General features: G+C 45.7%; 1 protein-coding gene across 2 annotated transcripts in view; it reads left to right on the top strand.

The window, feature by feature from the left end:
• LOC124426858 (nuclear receptor subfamily 4 group A member 2) overlaps positions 1-19,955 on the top strand; it is a 37,902-nt gene that overhangs the window by 13,237 nt on the left and 4,710 nt on the right. For both annotated transcript variants that reach the window (XM_046969030.1, XM_046969029.1), the window contains exons 2-8: positions 14,667-14,902; positions 16,139-16,377; positions 16,501-17,082; positions 17,193-17,562; positions 17,675-17,983; positions 18,219-18,453; positions 18,709-19,955. The exon at positions 18,709-19,955 is cut by the window's right edge and continues 4,710 nt beyond it. In XM_046969030.1, coding sequence (XP_046824986.1) covers positions 14,667-14,902; positions 16,139-16,377; positions 16,501-17,082; positions 17,193-17,562; positions 17,675-17,983; positions 18,219-18,453; positions 18,709-18,965 — 2,228 coding nt within the window. In that variant the 3' untranslated portion in view covers positions 18,966-19,955. The remainder of the gene's footprint in view (positions 1-14,666; positions 14,903-16,138; positions 16,378-16,500; positions 17,083-17,192; positions 17,563-17,674; positions 17,984-18,218; positions 18,454-18,708) is intronic.

The raw sequence follows: 19,955 nt of genomic DNA, 5'->3' as shown, positions 1-19,955 counted from the left end.
TTCTTCGACACGCACGTCCTCGTGGTCGAGGACGATAAGAGATATTCGAAGGTCTTGCTCGTGCGCTAGAAGGACAAGAACCGACAAGATCGTCGAACTTGGATAATGCCTCTGTAAAATGTCGAATCTCTCTCTTTCGGATTTCACTGAAGGATATTAAGATTCGTCGAATTATCGGCAAATTTGAACGAGTTCGAAGCGAGATATCGTCTTTGCGAGCTTCTCCGGTATATCGATTTTTCTCGACGACGACGATGACGATGACGACGACGTTCAAGGACGATTCGCGTAGCCGATTACCGAACATTCGTATCACTCCCTAGCACCTTCGCCCTTCACCTTCACCCGTTTTATCATGCTCCTCTCTCTCTCTCTCTTTCTCGCTCTCTCTCGCTCTCTCTACCCTCGCTCGACGTAGTACGGCCTACTAACTTCAACATTGATTTTCGTAGCGTAAAGAGTTTCACGCGCGCAACCTCGTCCAAGGACGGTTAGGAGCTACCTAGATCCTGCAACCTCTCGCACGAGAGCTTCGAGAGACGTAATAATTCGTGCTCCGATTAAGATCGGATCCTCCGTACGAGCTTGGACGATGATTAACGAGCCTATCGATTCGCTTCGTTACCAAGTCGTTGCATAAATCGATCTTAAATTTATTCACGCGACAAGTTGAGAAAACGGAGCCTGGGTCACGCAGTTTCCACTTCGAAAGGGGGTCACTCTCGACTTTGCATGTACCAGCCTCCTTTGCAAGGATGGATATCTATATTTGCGAGGATCGTAGATGGAATTTATTTTAAGCCGGCTAATGGAACGACGATCTTAGACAAATTGGTTAGAAGGAAGGAACGTTCGATTTAAATTTTACAAGAGCTTCACGCTGATCGAACTTTGTGACAGGCTAACGTTCTACGTCATTTGTCCTCCGAGCGAAAAAAGACGTTTGCCTGATTATTTCCGTGTTCGATTCGATTATCGGTAATCGGTGCTTATCGTCGACGAGAACTTTACGTATTCCCTTCTCCCCTGTTATATTTTTAATACGATCGCTTGATAATTCGAAGGAGATTACAAAGATGTCGCTTTTGCCGCTATCCAGGAGCACCTTCGCAATTGTTCGTTCGTCGTCCGGCGTCGTTGCCGAGAATTTTGCGCGCAGAACTGCCAGAGCAGGCCGCGCTATGCTCTTTTAAAAGTAATCAACGGGCCCTACCAAAGTGACGGGGAACGAACCAGGTGGTTCCCATTATCGTTTTCACTATGTTCTCGCCCCGTCTAAATTTACACGCGAGCAATTATGTGGATCGTAACCGGTTTCGACTTATCCACCGCGCTCCATTGACTTCTCGCTGCGGCGACTCGAACGGCGCGCGCTCGATTAGAATTTCACCGCGAGCGCACGCGCGCGCGCGCTCCTTAGACTCGGCCAAGCTTCCGGCGAGCTTCCTCAAGAAAGAAGATTCTCAAAATAAGAAGAAAACAACTAAGTATTTATCTCGTTGCGTTGCGCAATCGATCTCTTCCTCGATAACTGTCCAGAGTAAAATTGTGAAGGAGACCGGGATGAAGGAGGAGGGGCCGGGTCTCTATAATAGTATAATCCCATCAGTTCTCATCGCTTCGTGCACGATATTCGACATATGGAAGACAAATTGAAATGGTATTAATATTCTGATAGATTTAAGAACGTTGATTCGACCGAAAAGCAGCTCTTTTACCGATCAAAGGCTATCAGCATGGGCTATCGGCATGAGTGAGATGATCGTCGATAACGAGATGGTCGAAATGCCGGCTTCGTCACGGTTCGTACGCGCACTCACTGTTAGGAACACGTGCGTCGCTCGTCTTTTTGCGTAATAATTACAGCCGTGACTGCGATTTGCCCGCCAACGCAGGATGTTTTATCTCGAATAGAACAGCGCAAGAATACTTGAACCGATTGTCTCGTAGACTTATGCTAATTATTATCACCGTAGAACCCCTAAGTAAACTACCTATCGGTCTTTCTCATTGTCTCATTGTATTATATCTCGAAAGGAACCGAGAGATTTGTTCGGACGAACGGCTTTCGTCGAGAACTCTTTTATTTTATAGCCTTTGCTTAGCCTTCGCCGTTCTCAAGTACGGCCGAGCCTTTGGAGGCTCGTTGCTCGCCTCGACTCGACTCGAATAAAGAATTTTTGTATTCCGCGTGTACGTACGACCAATACGTGTACGAACAGCGTACTACAGCGTATACGCCGTTTACCTCTTGCATGCTATCGGCGCCCTATGTAATTACTCCCTCGTGGCGATTTAACGTATCATTAATACGGGTTACGTGAGCAAACACGTTCGAGAGGTTGCAGGAACGTTTAATATCTCGTTACCTCGTTCTCGCTCTCGCCCACGGCAGGCCACCACCTTGTTTCATGACTCTTTCCTATCTTCGAAAATCCTTCCTTCTCTCCCTCTCTCTCTCTCCCTCCCTCCCTTCCCCTTTTTCGTTCCTTTCGTCTTTTTCCGTTTTTCCAAAAAAACCTCCGTAGGAGAATCGCTAACGCGATCGCTAGTCGCCTCAAGAGGCTTCAACAGTTAGAAAGTTGTTTAAACGGCGAAAGTAGTTTGACGGATTTAGGAGGCTCCTATGAAAGGCTCCAATCGTTTCTGGCCGAAAATATTTTCAGATAACCACGGAGAAATTCTTTTATCCATCCGTGTCTGTTGCCTCACCGAGAGAGATTAGAAAGATTATTTCGAGATTTAATGTACGGATTGCTATTAACTATATCCTATTGGAGAATCTATGGGAAGCACGTAGGATGCGAGGAGGAAGATCGGAGATTATTCCTTGCCGAATCATCGTCGAGGATTATGCGAAAGAAAGTACGGATGATACTTGCTCGCGCGGGACAGGGTAGTGGGCAGCGCGGGAAAGGAGTAAAAGAGGCGCATGCGTGTACGCGTGCGTGTAAATGGAAAAGGCTAAGAAGAGAAGAAGGGAAAGGTGAAAAGAGAAAAGAGCGAGACGGAAGAAATGACAAAGCGAGTGCGATGGAGATAAATGGCGGGTGGGAATACGGTTCGGCCCTTCGAACGCGCCTTGGTTGGCGAAGCGATTCGCTCGCCATACGGCAGGCGTTTGCGCGCGAGTAAACTCGCCGCGGGCGGTATAGAAAGCTAGATGGGATTAAGGTACCTATTACGATATTCCTACCGATTACGTCCTCCCGCCTACTCGGCGATTTCCATAGAGCGAAATCGCTCTACCGACCGGAATGTAACTGAAACGTTACTCTTCCCTTTGTTTTTTTTGTTCTTTTTTTTTTTCCTTCTTTCTTTCCTTTTCCGTTCGATAAAATATTATCCATTCTCGATGATTGAAACTCGACGATGACCGAGATTGAAATTCGTATATTTCATGCTGCTAAAGTTTGGGCCGACTGAAAGACGATCAATTGGAATCTTTTCGAATCGAGCAGCGAGTCATCCTCGATGCAACCAAGACTATTAAGAGTCCGATCTCATTCGACGCACGGGGTAAAAATATAAGGTTTTTATAAGCAGCAGACCGATATGGCGTGGATCGTTTTATAATGAAATTACAAGGGAATAAATCTTTAGACAGCTCGTTTAATCAGCGATTAATCCAGGTAGGCATCGAATAGGAATAGGCCAGGACGGGTCGGAATCGAACTCGACAAAAAGCGATACGTCTAATCGAGCGGTGATCGCTTAATCGAGCGTGCGCGATCGACGCTACCCGTCTTACGAAATACCTCGACGCGAAGATACGCTCGCGCGTATAGTTGTATATAACGGTGTGCTCGATGCGTCTGGGTTCCGTCCGTGAAAGTTTACGGACACAAGACACAGATAATTCCACCTCCGCGCCAACGTATTTCTTATTTGGACGATCGTACATCGCCGGCGTTATCGCTTACGACCTTATTTGACGACTATCCCCGTACACTTGCGGTTTCGTGAAAGTCTATTTCCCTGGCCGCTGCCGTTGCGTTCAGTGTCAGGATTAGTTTCGCAATGCGTGCTCGCGGTTTCCAGAAACATTTGAATCTCGCGTTTATGGTCGTACGTCGAAAGCGACGCTTCTAATCCTTCCTTCGGCAATTCATCCTTCCTCGGGACTTGATTGATCGATTCGGCCGCACGTCCAAAGATTACATTTTCAAAAGTTCGCTCAAGCGCCAACCAGATAAAACTGGTATAACTTTAATTTAATAATGTTTCAGTTGAAATCTCTGACAGCCGACAATGTCTCTTATCGGCCCCTCGCGATACCACATTTTATTTATATCATATATAACTTCTTCACTGTTGACCGTAAGGAGACGTTACGATAGGGAGAAAAGCGCGCCATAGAATTCTATATACGAGTATCATGGAATTTTTAACAACGATGAAAACGTCGATCCCGCGCGTTCAAGCCAAAAAAGTAATCGCTAAAATAGACGCTGTACGGATGAAAGATTGATGAAACGCGAGTGCTTCTCCCGAAACCACCGAATCGTTCCCAAAACTTCGAAATTAACGAATCTATTTTCACGTTGCGCACTTTTTCTCTTCGCTCTTCTTCAGCGTCACTTACATAGGCAAAAAACCTTATCTATATGTGTAGATTGTAATACGAATTTCTCTACGAGATAAACTCTTTATTCTTAGGGTGAATATTTCGAGCGTCAATGAATATGTTTCGCCCGTTCGCGACTGTTTACAATCTGGAAAAGAGGATTGTGTTCTCGGTCGTACGATTCTTTTCGTAGATCGAAATAGGAGAGAAAACAAATCCCATCGACTCCGATGATGCTTCCACCGTGGCTTTACAAAGATCGAAATAGTCTATTAGCGGCGTTCACTTCCACTTTATTTGCCAATGACGTTCTTCCGTCGCGCGCTACTACTAATCTACATAGATTCATTTTCCTTCGGTCTCGGATATATTATATCTCTCGTTTCTTTATCTTTCACTTTTTCGTCCAATTATCGTATAAATTGACGAAGTTGCAGGAATCGAGGGAATAAATGCGAAAGAATAAGTTCGTTTCTTATTGATTTCGGCCCATAGGAAGGATCTCTCTCGGGAAAGGGAACGTCGCGGGAAAATCGAATTATTCGTTCGAGTCCTTAGATTTTAATCGGATCTTATTAACCGATCTTATTAATCGGCGATTATATCCATTCGCACGGTCTCTTCTGTACGTACGCGATGACCCCCTATACAGATCCTTTCTCCTCTAACGCTTCGAGAAGTTTAGCCGGTGCCAACCAACGGCTGCGGCGGACTCGACGCAGCAGCTGACTGCAAGGTGCTAGACACGCCATTCGTCTTTTATTTTTCTCTCGTTCGGATTCGCATATATACTTAGTTGCCTACCGCGAAAGGAGATACTCATCGCTCGAGGATTCCGTAAGATTCGTTAAGATCGTCGATATAAGTCGTTTAGAAATCGTCAGTATACGATTCGTTGGAATAAGCCAAGTTCCGAGTTATTTTAACTTTTTAACGTCGGACGATCCTTTTCGGAGATGGTTTTCGAGATGGCAAAAGATCGGAGCCGATTATTTCGTGCGATCGAAGACTCGCATACCGCGAGTTCTTAACGATCCGACTATTCGAACGGAGAATCTTTTAATACCGACCAGCGCAACGTTGGCTGACGCACCTGTGATGTCACGAGCTTGGTTGCGCTCATCCAAGTAAGATCCTCTTGAACGACACGAAAGGAAAAAGGCAGCAGGAGTGCAAGAGCGATATCAGATTGAGCCGAGAAAATGATTATCCGCGACTCTCTCTCTCTCTCTCTCTCTCTCTCTCTCTCTCTCTCTCTCTCTCTCTCTCTCTCTCTCTCTCTCTCTCTACCTTTTGTCCTTAAAACGCACCGCGACCTTCTCGATGTTTTTGCAGGCAGCAGAACGAAAGGCAGATGACTCGAGCTGTCGTCAGCGTTCGGTATCTTCCGTATCGATCAAAAGAGAAATCTTAAAGCCGGAGAAAAATCTCTCTCTCGCTGCCAGGAATTTTTTCTCTTCCAATAGATACACTACTTACCATTTGCCTTGAAACTACAATGCGCGGTCGTATAAATGTAGGATAAACGTGGGAACGCTATAGGTAAAGACTTTTACCTATCGAAAACGCGTGTATAGGCGTTTATATTAAGAAAACGATGGGGTCGATCATGACTCGCGCGAAAGATACGTACGATAAATTTCGAGGCATTATACACGATGAATTTCCATTTTCTCATGACCGAATAAACTCCGTTTGGTAACGATTAACGTAAATCGAAGCGAATCGAAAAGGATATTCACGGTGTGGAATAATCGATAAAATGATGCGCCGTTGATCCGAGAGCCATACTCTCTTCTCGCGCGACGAACCAATACGACGACGTAATCGATGGTGCAATTTACGGTTCGGAACTTTCGCGGGAGAGGTAGACGATCGACGCCGAGATAAACGCCTGCACGTGCCACACGAGTAATCGCCATTGAGACATTCCAAAGCGTAGACCGGACATTGTTTATGCTCTCATATTAAATATCGAGTTACCGTGCGAGTTACGGCCCGTTTAGCGGCCCAATTTCTGTCTACGATATGACCGATCGCCGTTACGTATCGAGCCACGGTTCTTGAAGTTTCTTTACGTTTAACACCTGTCATAGGTTTCTTGTTCGATCGATCCCTGCAAGCTAATTTCACTCGCGAGCACAGAGAATATAAGAAGCGAGGCGGATCGAGTCATCGTTCCTCCTTCGAATCTCTCCTATGCGGCGTCATCGCTCGATTAGAGATCCGAGCTATGGCTCGCATACGATTTCGATGAAAGTAGTCACCGAACGTCCTTTCTACCGCTATATATCCCATGGACGACGATTCGATTCGTCCGGCAAAGATTAGAGCATAGACGTTTACTCGCGCGCCTAGGACGGACCGATTAAAATTCGATCCTAGAGATAAATCGAATTTTACTCCCATCTACGATAGCGCTATTCTCCCATAGAGGCAAATTTAGAAAATTATTCCTTTATTCGTATCGTTTCGAAACGTTAAGCGTGTGTACAAGGCGAATAGGCGATATATTAGGACGCAACGCGTCGCTTCCGAATAAAATCCTTTATATTTTACGATCCGATTTTCTTTTTTCCTTTTTTTAAACGCTAGTACGTGCATGCTGCGAAATGACTAGAAGAAGGAACGATCGAACAAATTTGCATTCTTAATTAATATTCGTAAGGAAATCGAAGGAGCAAGAAATATACCGATTGGTCGTTAAACGAGCCGTCGCATCGTTTCTACGCCCAAACCTAACTAGTTTTCGTAGCAAAGTTGTCCGGTAGGACGATTGCAATTAAGACCGGTCGAACCTGCCCGTGTTGCGGACGCGCCGAACGTGGCCTCTTGCATAATCATCCGACGCGTTTTGCAGGATGCGTCGTCTTCGCGTTCGTTCCTTTTTTTCTTCTTTTTTTTTTCCTCTTCTTCTTCTCCTCCTCTTTCTTCCCTTCTCTCGCGTGGCAAAAGTTCTCTCGGATACGTTCTCTTTAGCTCCTTCATCGTTCCCTCTGCTTCCTTCTTGCTCTTTTTGCTAGATTCGAGTACGAATAATTGCCGAGGATCTTACGTGTTCATCTTGTAAAAGTTGACCGGCGATCTCTCAGATTTATGTGCGTGGACTTTCTACGTTCACCCGTATGCGCGTGTGAGCGAGAGACTCGTAAAACGCGAATTAAGGAGGAACGACGACGCGTAAACACTTAGACGGCCTCTAGGATTCAACGACATGGGAATCGCTTTCCCCGCTCCTTCCTCTAATCCTTTACCCACTTCTTGCTATTTCTCTTCTTCTTTCTTTTTGTTCTTGTTTTTTTTTCTTTTTTACAAAATTTGTCCACCTCTCGGTGAGTAGATCAAAATAAAGTCTCTTTGGTAAAGGGCAAATCGGCCGGTGAGCTCGACGCCCGTCGAAGCGCGACGTCGTTTATCCTAGCCCCGTTCCTTCGGTTCGGTCCTTCTCTCCGACCTTCTTAAAAAGGGACCGAGCAATCGATACTCGTCCGTGGAACACGCATGCGAAGATCGAAGCGTGGGTGGAGCCGACCTCGACACAGCCATCTTGCTTCTCGGATCGTTTCTTCAAGCGAAATCTTCTTACCGTTTCTAAAAATATTGATAGAGATTCCTCCGCCCTCGCCTCCCCCCCCCCACTCTCTCTCTCTCTCTTCTTTCTTTTCTATTCCGTTGACGTCTCTTATGCCCATCGCGTCCTCTGGTTCGCCTACTCAATGACGAAATTGCGAATTTCGCAAGACAATGTTACCAGGAATATAATTGCACCGGTAGTACCTCGCTCCGGAGATTTCTATTTGCCTAGTCTTTCAGCTTAGGAATTCAAGCGTTCAACGCGTTGGAGAAGACGAAACAAGTATCGCTCTTACAGGCAAATGGAGAAAGAGAGAGAAAGGGACAATAAAGGATCTCTCTATCTCTCTCTCTCTCTCTCTCTCTCTGTCTTTGTCTCTCGTTCTTACTTGAAAACTTTTCGTATGATTTATCACCGGCATGTTCGTCTAACACGCTTATTTTCCTCTTTATGGTTGATCGATAATTTATCGTCGTTCGAGAACGTCCGAATCTTAGCAACGGCAACGATCGCGTCGTCGTCGAGTAGTAAAGATCTCCCGAGACGGCCTCTACCAGCGAGTGCGACCGAGAGAGGATTTCCTTCGTAAGATTTACGGCTAGACTTTCGCCTTGATGCACGGCCCCTTTCCGATGGTTATCGCCTTCGCGTCGTTTTCGATAGCTCGACAAAAGTTTCTCTTCTTTCTCGAAAGCCTCCAAACTTCAATACGTACGTCTCTTTTTTCTATCCGATACTCGGAATCAATGATCGACAGACGCATTGCTGTTTCGTTACTCTTCGACGTTGGCGTCCGTCCGCAGGAAATGCGCGACGTCGATTATTTTAATTACGTCGAGCGCGAAACGCGGCATTATGTCTACACAGATATATACCGCACTTTCTCTTATTACAGGATCGGCAATCGGGATATCGGGAAGCCATTAGATCTGTAAAAATATACATGGATACAGGCGCATAAACGCACATACATAACTCTCTTTTCTAGCATCGCCACCGGTTGACGTTTGCGTTGCATAATTTTACTTAATTTTTCTTTTCTACTTATTAACGCGTACCAAAAGTTTCTAGCGTTATTTGGCGCACATAGAAAATGATGGAAGAAAATGTATTCGCAAAAAGCGTCGCAAGAGAGTTTATTTCCGGGCTGAAGCGCGAATCAGAAATTACATCACGATCTCCTTACTCGCTCTCTCTCTCTCTCTCTCTCTCTCACACACACACACACACATGCGCTGGCGCAGGCGCAGGCCGATCGAAGAGTCTTGTAAAAGATAAGACGACTCGAGTTCGAGCATGGTGCTTATAAATACGAATCGCGCGAGAAAACAGTAATACCTCGTAGATCTTGGATCGTTTTGTGAAGCAAAAAGTCGCGTGGAAAACGATAAAAGTAATGAAAATGGAAAGCTCGTTTCGTAGCTGTACATGTACCTATATATATGTATATATGTATATATATATATATACATATTCGTTATCATCATTGATCTAATTAATCGTCTTAAAGAGTGGAGATAAGTCGGAGGGCAAAGGGAAAAAAGAAAATGATTGGGTCTCGCTGCACCCATCTTGTGAGATTTTTCCCTTCTCTCGTGTCATACATATCCTTCCACTTGCTGTTCGTCGCGGAGGTGGTGGAGAGTGCAAAGGAGAGTGCTCCAGGCCGGAGCTAAGTCGGTCTCACGGTAGTTGTTCGGGGTCAGGGGGCGATATAGGTACCAACCTACCTACCCATCAGGCCTGCCTGCGTGTCGCAAGCGCCTCTCCTCCACCTCCTCCGCCATCTTCGTCCTCTTCGCTGCCACCGGCTCTCTTCTTTCACCTCCTTCGACAGTATGCATCGCACTCTAATCCGTCCTAGCAACTTGGCTGCATTCACCCACAGCGATTTGCTTCTTTGCTCGCTCGCAGCTGGAAAGCCTGCACACACGTATACGTAGAATGCGTACATACACACAGACCTATAAAAGCTTTGGAAACGTGCGCGAACATTATCGGGCGCCACGACTCGTGCTGCTCCTTCTCTTTTCCTTCTTTCTCTTCATTTCTCTCTCTCTCTCTCTCTCTCTCCCACTTTCTATCTTTGCTTCTCTTTCACTCTTGGAGCAGCAACACCAGGATCGCTTTCTTAGATCGTCCTTTCCGCCGTGGGAACAATCGCTTTAACGGAACTTTGTCCGCTCGCGCCTTCCTTAATTCCACTTAGATACACGTGTATATCGTACTCGCCGATATCTATTTAAACGTAAGAGAGAGAGAGAGAGAGAGAGAGAGAGAGAGAGAGAGAGAGAGAGAAATCGGCGATTATCGTACTCGCCGTCACGATTCATTCCCAACACCCAACTGAAAAGAAAGACGCGCGTGCTACTATAATATTTATCTTTTATTCATCTATAAGAAGCATTTCCGCGATCGTTAGAGAAATGAGTTTGACGAAGACGTCGCATAAATGCGAATAAAACAAGGCGCGTTATTTGATGAATCGTTCGACGAATATTATTTCAGGATGGACTTCATTTTTGATACACTAGAAATTTCGCCTCGAGCAATATCCCAGAAAGACACAGAAAGAAAGATGATGAATGGTTAAAAGCGTTCTGCATACGCTCAAGGATTTTTTAACAGAAAAAGATATATTCTTTTTCTTTTTTTTCCTCTCGAAGACGCCTCGATACGTCCTGTGAATCTCCCGAAAACATGTCCACCGGTCATTGACACAAGCTACGATAACATTAATCTTGGACAAAATTTAATTAAAGTGAAAGCAGCCCGTTGCGCCGCGCATGCCGCTCGTATATCAATACGGCTTTTTAAATCGTTGGGACGCGAAATCGGCGACTTTCAAAATAATATCCTTTTCATTGGGATAACGAACGGCGACGCCTTCTTCTTCTTCTTCTCCTCGTTTATTCGAGAGAATTTTTATTCGATCCTCGTCGCTATCTATTCCAGCTCGGTAATGTCTCGAAGGAAAGTTACGAATGGCAGCGGCATCGACGCGACGATACACGGACGCATAAATAACGAAGGAGAATAAAAGCGAGGTCGAATCACCGAAAGGTGTTCCTTCGTATCGGGAGGTACGTCCGATAATTCGCGTAAGAAAATAATTCAACGTCGATAGGGATAATTGGAGAGATTCCGAAACGGAGAACTCGTTAGCGTACGGACGAAAAGGAACGAGAGAAAAAGGGAGATAGATAGCGAGAAGATTTCAGGAATATCTCTTACTTAGCGGTGAAAGGGTTAATTATGATCGTTCGCCCGGAGTCTCTGGAGCGTACGAAGCCCGTTCCGGAAACCGTTTCTCGCGTGTGGGCGAGAAGTCGAGGCCGAGTCGGGTCTCCAGGCCGAGACGAGAGCTTCGATCGAAGACACGCGTCCTCGTACTCGCACGCGATTACGCGTCTTGCGGGTACGACGCACCGAGATCGGGTCCCACTTTCTCTCCACGCAGGTAGGAGCGCGCGCCTCGCTTAGGTGTGCCCGCATACGAGACGCATACGGGACCTAAGCGTTTTCTTCCAAAGAAAGTTCCAACGTCCTATTGGCTTTGTTGAAAACTGGAAAAGCTTCGCGACCGAGCGAGCGTGAGCGCGAGCGCGCGCGCGCGAGAGAGAGAGAGAGAGAGAGAGAAACGCTCATAACTCGTTGGAATTTATCTCTCGCCTCTTCGATGTTTATACCGCCTCCTGGCAAGAAGAAAGGAGTATCGCGGCCAGCCGAAGAATCGCTCGTTAAAAGGCACGCTTTACGTCCTACGCCGCAAAATCAAAGGCCACACGTTCTCTCTCTCTCTCTCTCTCTCGATCGTGTGTCGTTAGACGCGACTATTTTTAGAGGAAACTTTTCTTCGCCTTCGCTAACGTTCGATTTTACGAGCTATATCAAACGAGACGTCGACTATTATAGGTAGTTTTACTTACGACAGTTAATTTTTCTCGTCGACTCGTCACAATGCGCAACTGTACTTTCCATCGGGCAAGTATATCGCGTACCTTCCTAATGAATTAATTTGGACATTAATGAGATGAGAAGCGCGCGAAACCTTTAGCGAAAGGGTGCCGACTGGTTGGGACGTAGGTAGGGTCGAAGGGTACCGAGAGAGGAGTTGGGTGCACGCGACGACGACGCGATGGCAATCGTGCCGCGGCACGTGGAGAGGCGTGGTTCGTGGGAGGGACGCGTGGACCGCGGTAATCCACTTGGCACACGCTGTTCGACAAACCCTACTCTTTCTCTTGCCGCTCGACACCCTACCCTGTCCTCTCCTCTTCCTTTACCCTGCCTACGTCGGCCGAGAAAGAGCCGAGCCGTGCCGAGCCGAGCCGAACCGAGCGGGCTCGGAGGACAGCCACGTTCTTTCCTCTTGCACGTGCAACCTGTTCAGGTGCAGCCGACTAAACGCTCACCTACGTAGGTGGGAAACGCAAGCACTTTACTTACTTACTTGCTTGCTTACGTACCACTGTCGCGATATTACGTACCTCTCTCTCTCTCTCTCTCTCTCCCTTTCCTATTTACGTTTCGATCGATGGACCCTAGTAGTCCAAACTAAAACGAAATGTCCTTAGAATAGATTAGAAAAACATTCGGTCTCTAACGGATCCGTTAACGAAACCGAATAATAACGGGATTCTATGAGTTTAGGGAATGGGCGAGTGTGTCAAGATAAATACGATCGGTCCTACCTCCCTCGTCGACGTTCTTTTAATTTGCAATAACCGTGACAGTATCGTCCCTAATCGTCTCGGCAATTTCAACGTCCCCCTTCTTTTTTTTTTTTTTTAAATTGATGTCCTTCATGGTGAGATCTCTCGCGATTTAATTCAAGAGCGTTTCAAAATGTTTTACCAATGAAAAAGTCACGGGGTGAGGGTATCGTTATCGCCTATCTCGATGGGCTATGCTAGATTTCGAGAGGGAGAGATTTTCGTCCGGCTGTCGTGGTATCCGATTACGAAATTATAACGCATTATATTCATTCTTAATATCAGTTGAAGACATTTTTCGAACATGGAAATAATACTGAAGACGTTGTCAAATATTAAGACATATTTCCGCGTTATAATTGAAAATGATCGAAGGAACGTTGAAAAGTTATGAGAAAAATGGAAACACCATAAGTAGAACCATAGACCATCCCTTGAGATAATATCGCGCAATAATAATCACGATAGGACCGGGTTGCGTCTATAGAACGGGGTGGTAGTATTTTAAATGCCAACGATTTCATGTCTCCCTGGGGGTGCCGATGCGACCCTATATAGGAAGAGGCGTCAGCATCGAAAGCCTCAGTCGACGAAGAGAAGAACGTTCTCCTGATATCGCGCTCGTCCTTGGACGCGCGATAGGAAGACATTTTCAGAGGAGGAACAAGAATTAGGAGGAATTCGAGAACAGTGAAAGTGCTTCTCGAAATTCGGTCGTACGGTTAGCCGCGGGCCACACGAGGCAGGGACGATAGTCTTCGTTAGAGCTCTTCGAAATATTTTATTTCATAAAATTCCAACGGCCCGCTCGCATCCTTCGCGAATGTTGAAACGTTTTCTCTACTCGTTTCTGGTTTCTCCTGGGCAGAAATGATCGTCATGGACGACGGTCAGTCACCGTATCGAAGATATTGTACGTACCTACCCGCATATCATTATACGCAGATAAAACACGATACGTTTTCGACCAGAGCATTTCCTTCTCTTGGGTAATGTATGTATATATATATATATATATATATATATATATATATATATACACAATATCTCGAATTTATTAGGTGAGGTGATAAACGAAAATATGTTTCTCTGTGAACAAAGATTATAAATCTTTGTTTATTAATTAGCGATTATTTACTATTTACAGTCTTACCTGTGAACAAAGAAACGACAATTTACCCTTATTATTCACTATTTAAATTTTATTTAATACCTTCTTTATAAAGTTTCTTAGTAATCTCTCGTCCTATTTCTCTCGTCTAAGTTCTATTTCCTAATGCCCGTTTCTCTCCAAAATTTTAATGGCTCAACTTGTAAATAACAAAAGTCAATCGAAGGGCGGAACATGAGAAGCGCGGCAAATTTAACTTAAGAGAGTATACTTTCTTTACACATATATACATGTATGTATGTACGTACGTATGTACGTATATGCGTCTAGGCGAGATACGAAAAACGGAGAGATCGAAAGCAATAAACGGCATGATAATGGAACGTATGTCTCGCTGAACATCCGACATCGATATCGCGTTTGAAATTAAACTTTAGAAATTTTTTTCTCCGACATATAACGTCGCATCAATGCGACCGTCTATTTTCTTCTTTTTCCACCAACACGCCAGGTGTACAATGCGCGTGACCCATTTTTCCATCGTTCGATTCATTTCAATGTCGAACGATGAAAAACGTGTAGGAGAATCAAATTGATTGATTTTGTCTTTAACGAAAAAACGGGAAAGTTTTCGATAATGAATGAAACGGAGAACGAGATAGGGTATATTTAAAGGATTTCTTGTATTTCGGATTGCAGGGCAGTTGCACTCGCCGAACGGCGACAGCGACAACAGCAACGGTAGCCAACGTACGGTAGCCGTTACGCGAAACGAGATAGAGCAACAGCAACAGCAGCAGTCGCATCGGCAGCGACAACAGCAACGACAGGCAACAGCTACCGTTCCGGTTCTCGGCTGCACAAATCACTCCTCGATCACTACGACCACGACGGCCTTCACAGTAGCCTCAAGTATGCTCCTGCTGCAAACACAGGTGGGTTAATTACTATTCATTCGAAAGTCTATCTTTCGTCAATTCAACTTTGACGTTCCCCTGAAATCGAATACAATAGATATCGATCCGATATCGTCTAGAATAATGAAACATTTTCCGATCGCTATCTTTGCCATTAATTTTCTCTTTTCGATTTGTTCCTTAAAACGATTATATTTTTAGAAGAGATAAAACGAACTTTGCTATATCTTATGTGCTCGTACATAACGGTTCAAGAACCGGGATCAGGATCATCCACCTCGCGCTTTCAACGTCTCGATCCCCGACTGGTTAGCATCGCGTTCCGTCTGCATTCCAACCCACTATCGTAATCTGCATTTGGCCTCTCCTACGTTATCTTACTCGTTTCCTTCTTCCTTTCTTTTCTCCGTATGGAAAGGCTTTACGCGCAATTAATTCGATGAACGATCGCGAGGCGAAGAACCACGCTAGAAATTAGCAGGCTAACGTCGTTTTTAGCCTCGAGGAGCCCTTTAGAAGGCTCTTCTGCGAAGGACGCGGGTTTTGCGGTGCTTCTTTCTCTCCTCCCTCCCCCCCCCCTCTCTCTCTCTCTCGAGGGAGCGATGAGCAAAATGTCAACAGTCGACTCAAATTGAATATTCTAATTCTTCATACTTTTACTGTAACCTCCGATTCAGGTCTCTCTATACTTTGCCTTCCTTTCTCTATTTCTATCGTTCCTTTTATTTCCGACCTTATGTTACAAAATTTCCTTTGACGCAAAGAGAAATAATATTTGGACGGGAAGAAAATAATGCGCGTAGCAAATGATCAAAGTTGAGTCGAAGAGGAATTCTTAATCGATCTCTTTTTTCTTAATATCACTCTCGATCGAGATGTGGATGTTTATAAAAATAATCTTTAAATACGCGGATAAGAGAATGACTGCTCCTTGCTTTATTTTGCTTTCCTTCGAAAAAAGGAAAAGGTTGATCGACTCTATCGAACGCCAGGTTCTAGGCAACACGCGATACTGCTCGGTCTCTCGGAACATTCTAGCTGCGCGCCTCGATTGCGTACATCGATGTCTCGGCGAAGTGTAATCGCGCTTCAACGAAACTTGCAGTTGGTAACTTGGACCTATCGCTGGAACGACTTTTTGTTTAAACGAGCACGATACTTTTCAGCAAAGATAGCTAACTACTAAAGGCCCTCGTTTCTCTTTCTCGAAATGTTCTAATAAATATATCGCACGCGAATTTGTTTAAATTTCAGAGTCCATTTGGATGCAGCAGTTTCGCGGATTTGTTGAGCGCTCCCTACACGGATTCCGCGGATGCCGGAAGTCTGCCGGAGGAGCTGGATCCATTTCCAGAATTACAGCTGGGTAATCCGCAGGGTGTGCCGACGAGCGATGAGCCGGCTCAATCGCAGCAAAGCGTTCATCATCAAACGGCGCAACCTCCTCCTCCGCCACCACCCCTTCCCGAAGAAATTCAAGCAGATTCGCTGAGGTATTTTTTTATCTACGATCTCTGTGTGTGTGTGTGTGATGTACATTTAATCGTATCGATTCCAAAACCCAAGAAAACAAGTGGTCCAAACGGTCCTCAAAATAGAATGATACTCCATTATAGTCCTACGCCATTGCCGAGCTTCCAAGAGACCTACACGGTGCAACGGTATACCAGACAGGAACTCCAGGGTCTCGGCATCAAGATGGACGATGACTGTTACGAAAATTCGGTATATTCGTGCGGCACTGGTCACTACTCCACCGAGTTCACACCGGCCGTCTCCTATCACGAGCACCACAACCAGCAACAACCTCATCAGCAACCGCAACACCACCATCATCATCCCCAGCATCATCAACAACAACAACAACAACAGCAACAGCAGCAGCAACAACAACAGCAACAACAACAGCCTCAACCACAACCACATCATCATCACCATCAAAGTTACTTTTCAACGGAATCGGCACCAACGCCGACCGCGGCGATGCCATCGCCGTCGAGTCATCGGCAAGATTCACCTTACGGAGTAGCAGTGACCGTACCTATGGTATACGGTCAAGCACCTACCATCACCGGTGGTTCTACCGTATCGGTACCGGTCCCTCCTACGGACATTTGTCCAAACATCGAGAACATCGTCGTAGGTCCTCCACGTTCGCGAAGAGCATCTTTACCAACTCAAAGGTCGGAATCGGCAAGGTAATTATTCCGAGAAAAGGAACTATATATATATATATATATATATATATACATTTAAATAGTAATAAATAGGAAAGGTTATCGAACCATTTTGATATCGACATCAACAGTAGCGGCAGCAACGAGTCTCCCAAGGCACGCGGAGGTGGTAACGCGAGCATCGCTAGCATAGCCAGCACAGCGAGCACAGCGAGTACCGGGAGTTCGGTCAGTTCACCGTCACCCGGAAGCGGCAATACCGGTGAACGTGCACCGCCAAGCCCGAGCCAATTGTGCGCCGTTTGCGGTGACACGGCGGCGTGTCAGCATTACGGTGTGCGTACCTGCGAAGGCTGCAAAGGTTTTTTCAAGAGGACGGTGCAAAAGGGTTCGAAATACGTTTGCCTCGCCGAGAAAGCTTGCCCGGTCGACAAGCGTCGCCGAAATCGTTGCCAATTCTGTCGCTTCCAAAAGTGTCTCATGGTCGGCATGGTGAAAGAAGTAAGTCGATCCTCCTCCTCCACCTCCACCACCACCCTTCCAGGAAGGGGGAGTCCGTGAAGGGTGGTGGAACTCCAATAAGATGGTTAGGTATTAAGAGTTCGTTCGACAGGTCGTTAGGACGGACTCGTTGAAGGGCCGTCGCGGAAGATTGCCTTCGAAGCCGAAATCACCACAGGAATCGCCGCCGAGTCCGCCGGTATCCTTGATCACGGCTTTGGTTCGAGCTCATTTAGACACGACGCCAGATCGAATGAATCTCGATTACTCGCAGTATAGACAATCGAGACCCGGAGATTTGTCCGTCACCGAGGCTGAAAAAATTCAACAATTTTACAGTCTATTAACCACCTCGATCGATGTGATTAGAAATTTTGCCGACAAAATACCTGGCTTTACGGACCTGGCACGAGAGGATCAGGTGAGCGATCGTCCGTCCTCGACTATGTGCATTGTGCTCGTGCTCGAATACGACGAAAATCGATAAGCTCGTACATTTTCTAAAAGGTCATTCGTCGACGAGCTTTCGTTTCGACGATAACTCGTGCTCGAGTTGGAATCGTCTACGAGTTTCCCCATCTCACGCATCATCTCTAGTACAGTCATACTACTGACCAGTAAGCATTGCAATAGTTTCTCTTTCCCTTTTCTCGCAGGAATTGTTGTTTCAATCGGCCAGCTTGGAACTGTTCGTCCTCAGGTTGGCTTACCGCACGAAACCGGAGGATACAAAGTTGACATTCTGCAATGGAGTCGTCCTAGCGCTCGAACAGTGTCAACGTAGCTTCGGCGACTGGCTCCACAGCATTCTCGAATTTTGCAAGTCTCTTCACGGGTTGGACGTGGATATTAGCGCGTTCGCCTGTCTTTGCGCTCTTACCCTGATTACCGGTGAGTAGTCCATTCGTCTTTGACTCTCCTTATCCGACTTGGTCATTGGTTATTCTCGACTCGACGTAGATAGAGCCGATCAATTATTTATTCGATCCGGCCGATCCGCGGTATCGTACGACTCCGCGCGGCACGCGATGTGTCGACGTACGTCGAGAATCCACCCGCACGAAATGACTCCTTCCCTAGTTTCGGATTCTACCTAAGAACCTTTCCTAGTTTCAATCAACGGATCCGTCAAATTTTCATTTTCAGAGAGGTACGGCCTTAAGGAGCCGCATCGCATGGAGCAACTGCAAATGAAGATCATCTCGTCGTTGCGCGACCACGTCACCTACGATGCCGAAGCGCAAAGGAAAACGCATTACTTGTCGCGCCTTCTCGGTAAGCTGCCGGAATTGAGGAGTCTCTCCGTTCAGGGTCTCCAAAGGATCTTTTACCTGAAGCTGGAGGATCTTGTGCCGGCGCCACCGCTGATCGAAACGATGTTCGTCGGTAGTCTACCCTTCTAATCGTTTCCTTCCCCGTTAAACCACCACCGTCGACACGACCACCACTACCACACCCACGCCACGATCACACGAAGCCTAAGGCTAATGTATTATTCTCGTAAGACGATAGTCGCCGAGATCCTACGTGCGGTTACGTAATTCCATCTTTTCGATCTTTATTTTTAATTAATAGCCTGGCTTTCGTTCTCTCTTCTTGCGTATTTAAGCGCGCCCGAGTGTTCGTAAGTGTCTTTGTCCTTTCGAACGAGTTCACCGAGGAGCAGCTGAACGGATATATGGTCCCTTATTTTCTCCTTCTCGATGTTACGAATGCAACTCCCGAGAATGAATCTAATATATTATACGCTAGAATATATTCGTACGTATGCGATTGTACATGTCCTATGTACAATTTTGCGTGTGCGTGATTATGCGCGAATCTACGAGTGAGTGGGAGAGAGAGAGAGAGACTGGAGAGAAAGGATAGGCATGAATCTACGCGATCGGAGTTATCTTCTAAGGGAAAGTACCCCAATGTGCGTGCCTGAAGCTCCGTGTGCGTTACCACTATTACAATTACTATTGCTATTACTACGCAACTATTATTATTACTACTACTACTACTACTACTACTACTACTACTACTACTATTATTATTATTATTATTATTATTATTATTATTATTATTATTATTATTATTATTATTATTACTATTATTATTATTATTATTATTAGTATTATTATTACTGTTACTATAATTGCTATCATTAACTATTATTATCACTATCATAACGTTACCTGCGCGTGCCGTCGAATGGTAGGAAATGAAAAAGAGCGCTCGACGATCGGAGAATCGGTAAGCGATTGAAAGCCCCTTGAGCTAGCGGACCACGCGTTACCGACGAAATTTTTTTCGTATACCTTTTGCTATCGTTCTTATCTTAGATTTTAGATCGAGTTTTAAAGAGAGAAAGCGAACGAATTCGTTTCGCGCGAAGAAAGTTATATCTA

Source organism: Vespa crabro, chromosome 9 (assembly GCF_910589235.1).
Source record: "Vespa crabro chromosome 9, iyVesCrab1.2, whole genome shotgun sequence".
Taxonomy (NCBI): domain Eukaryota; kingdom Metazoa; phylum Arthropoda; class Insecta; order Hymenoptera; family Vespidae; genus Vespa; species Vespa crabro.
This window is presented reverse-complemented; position numbering and strand designations above follow the sequence as displayed.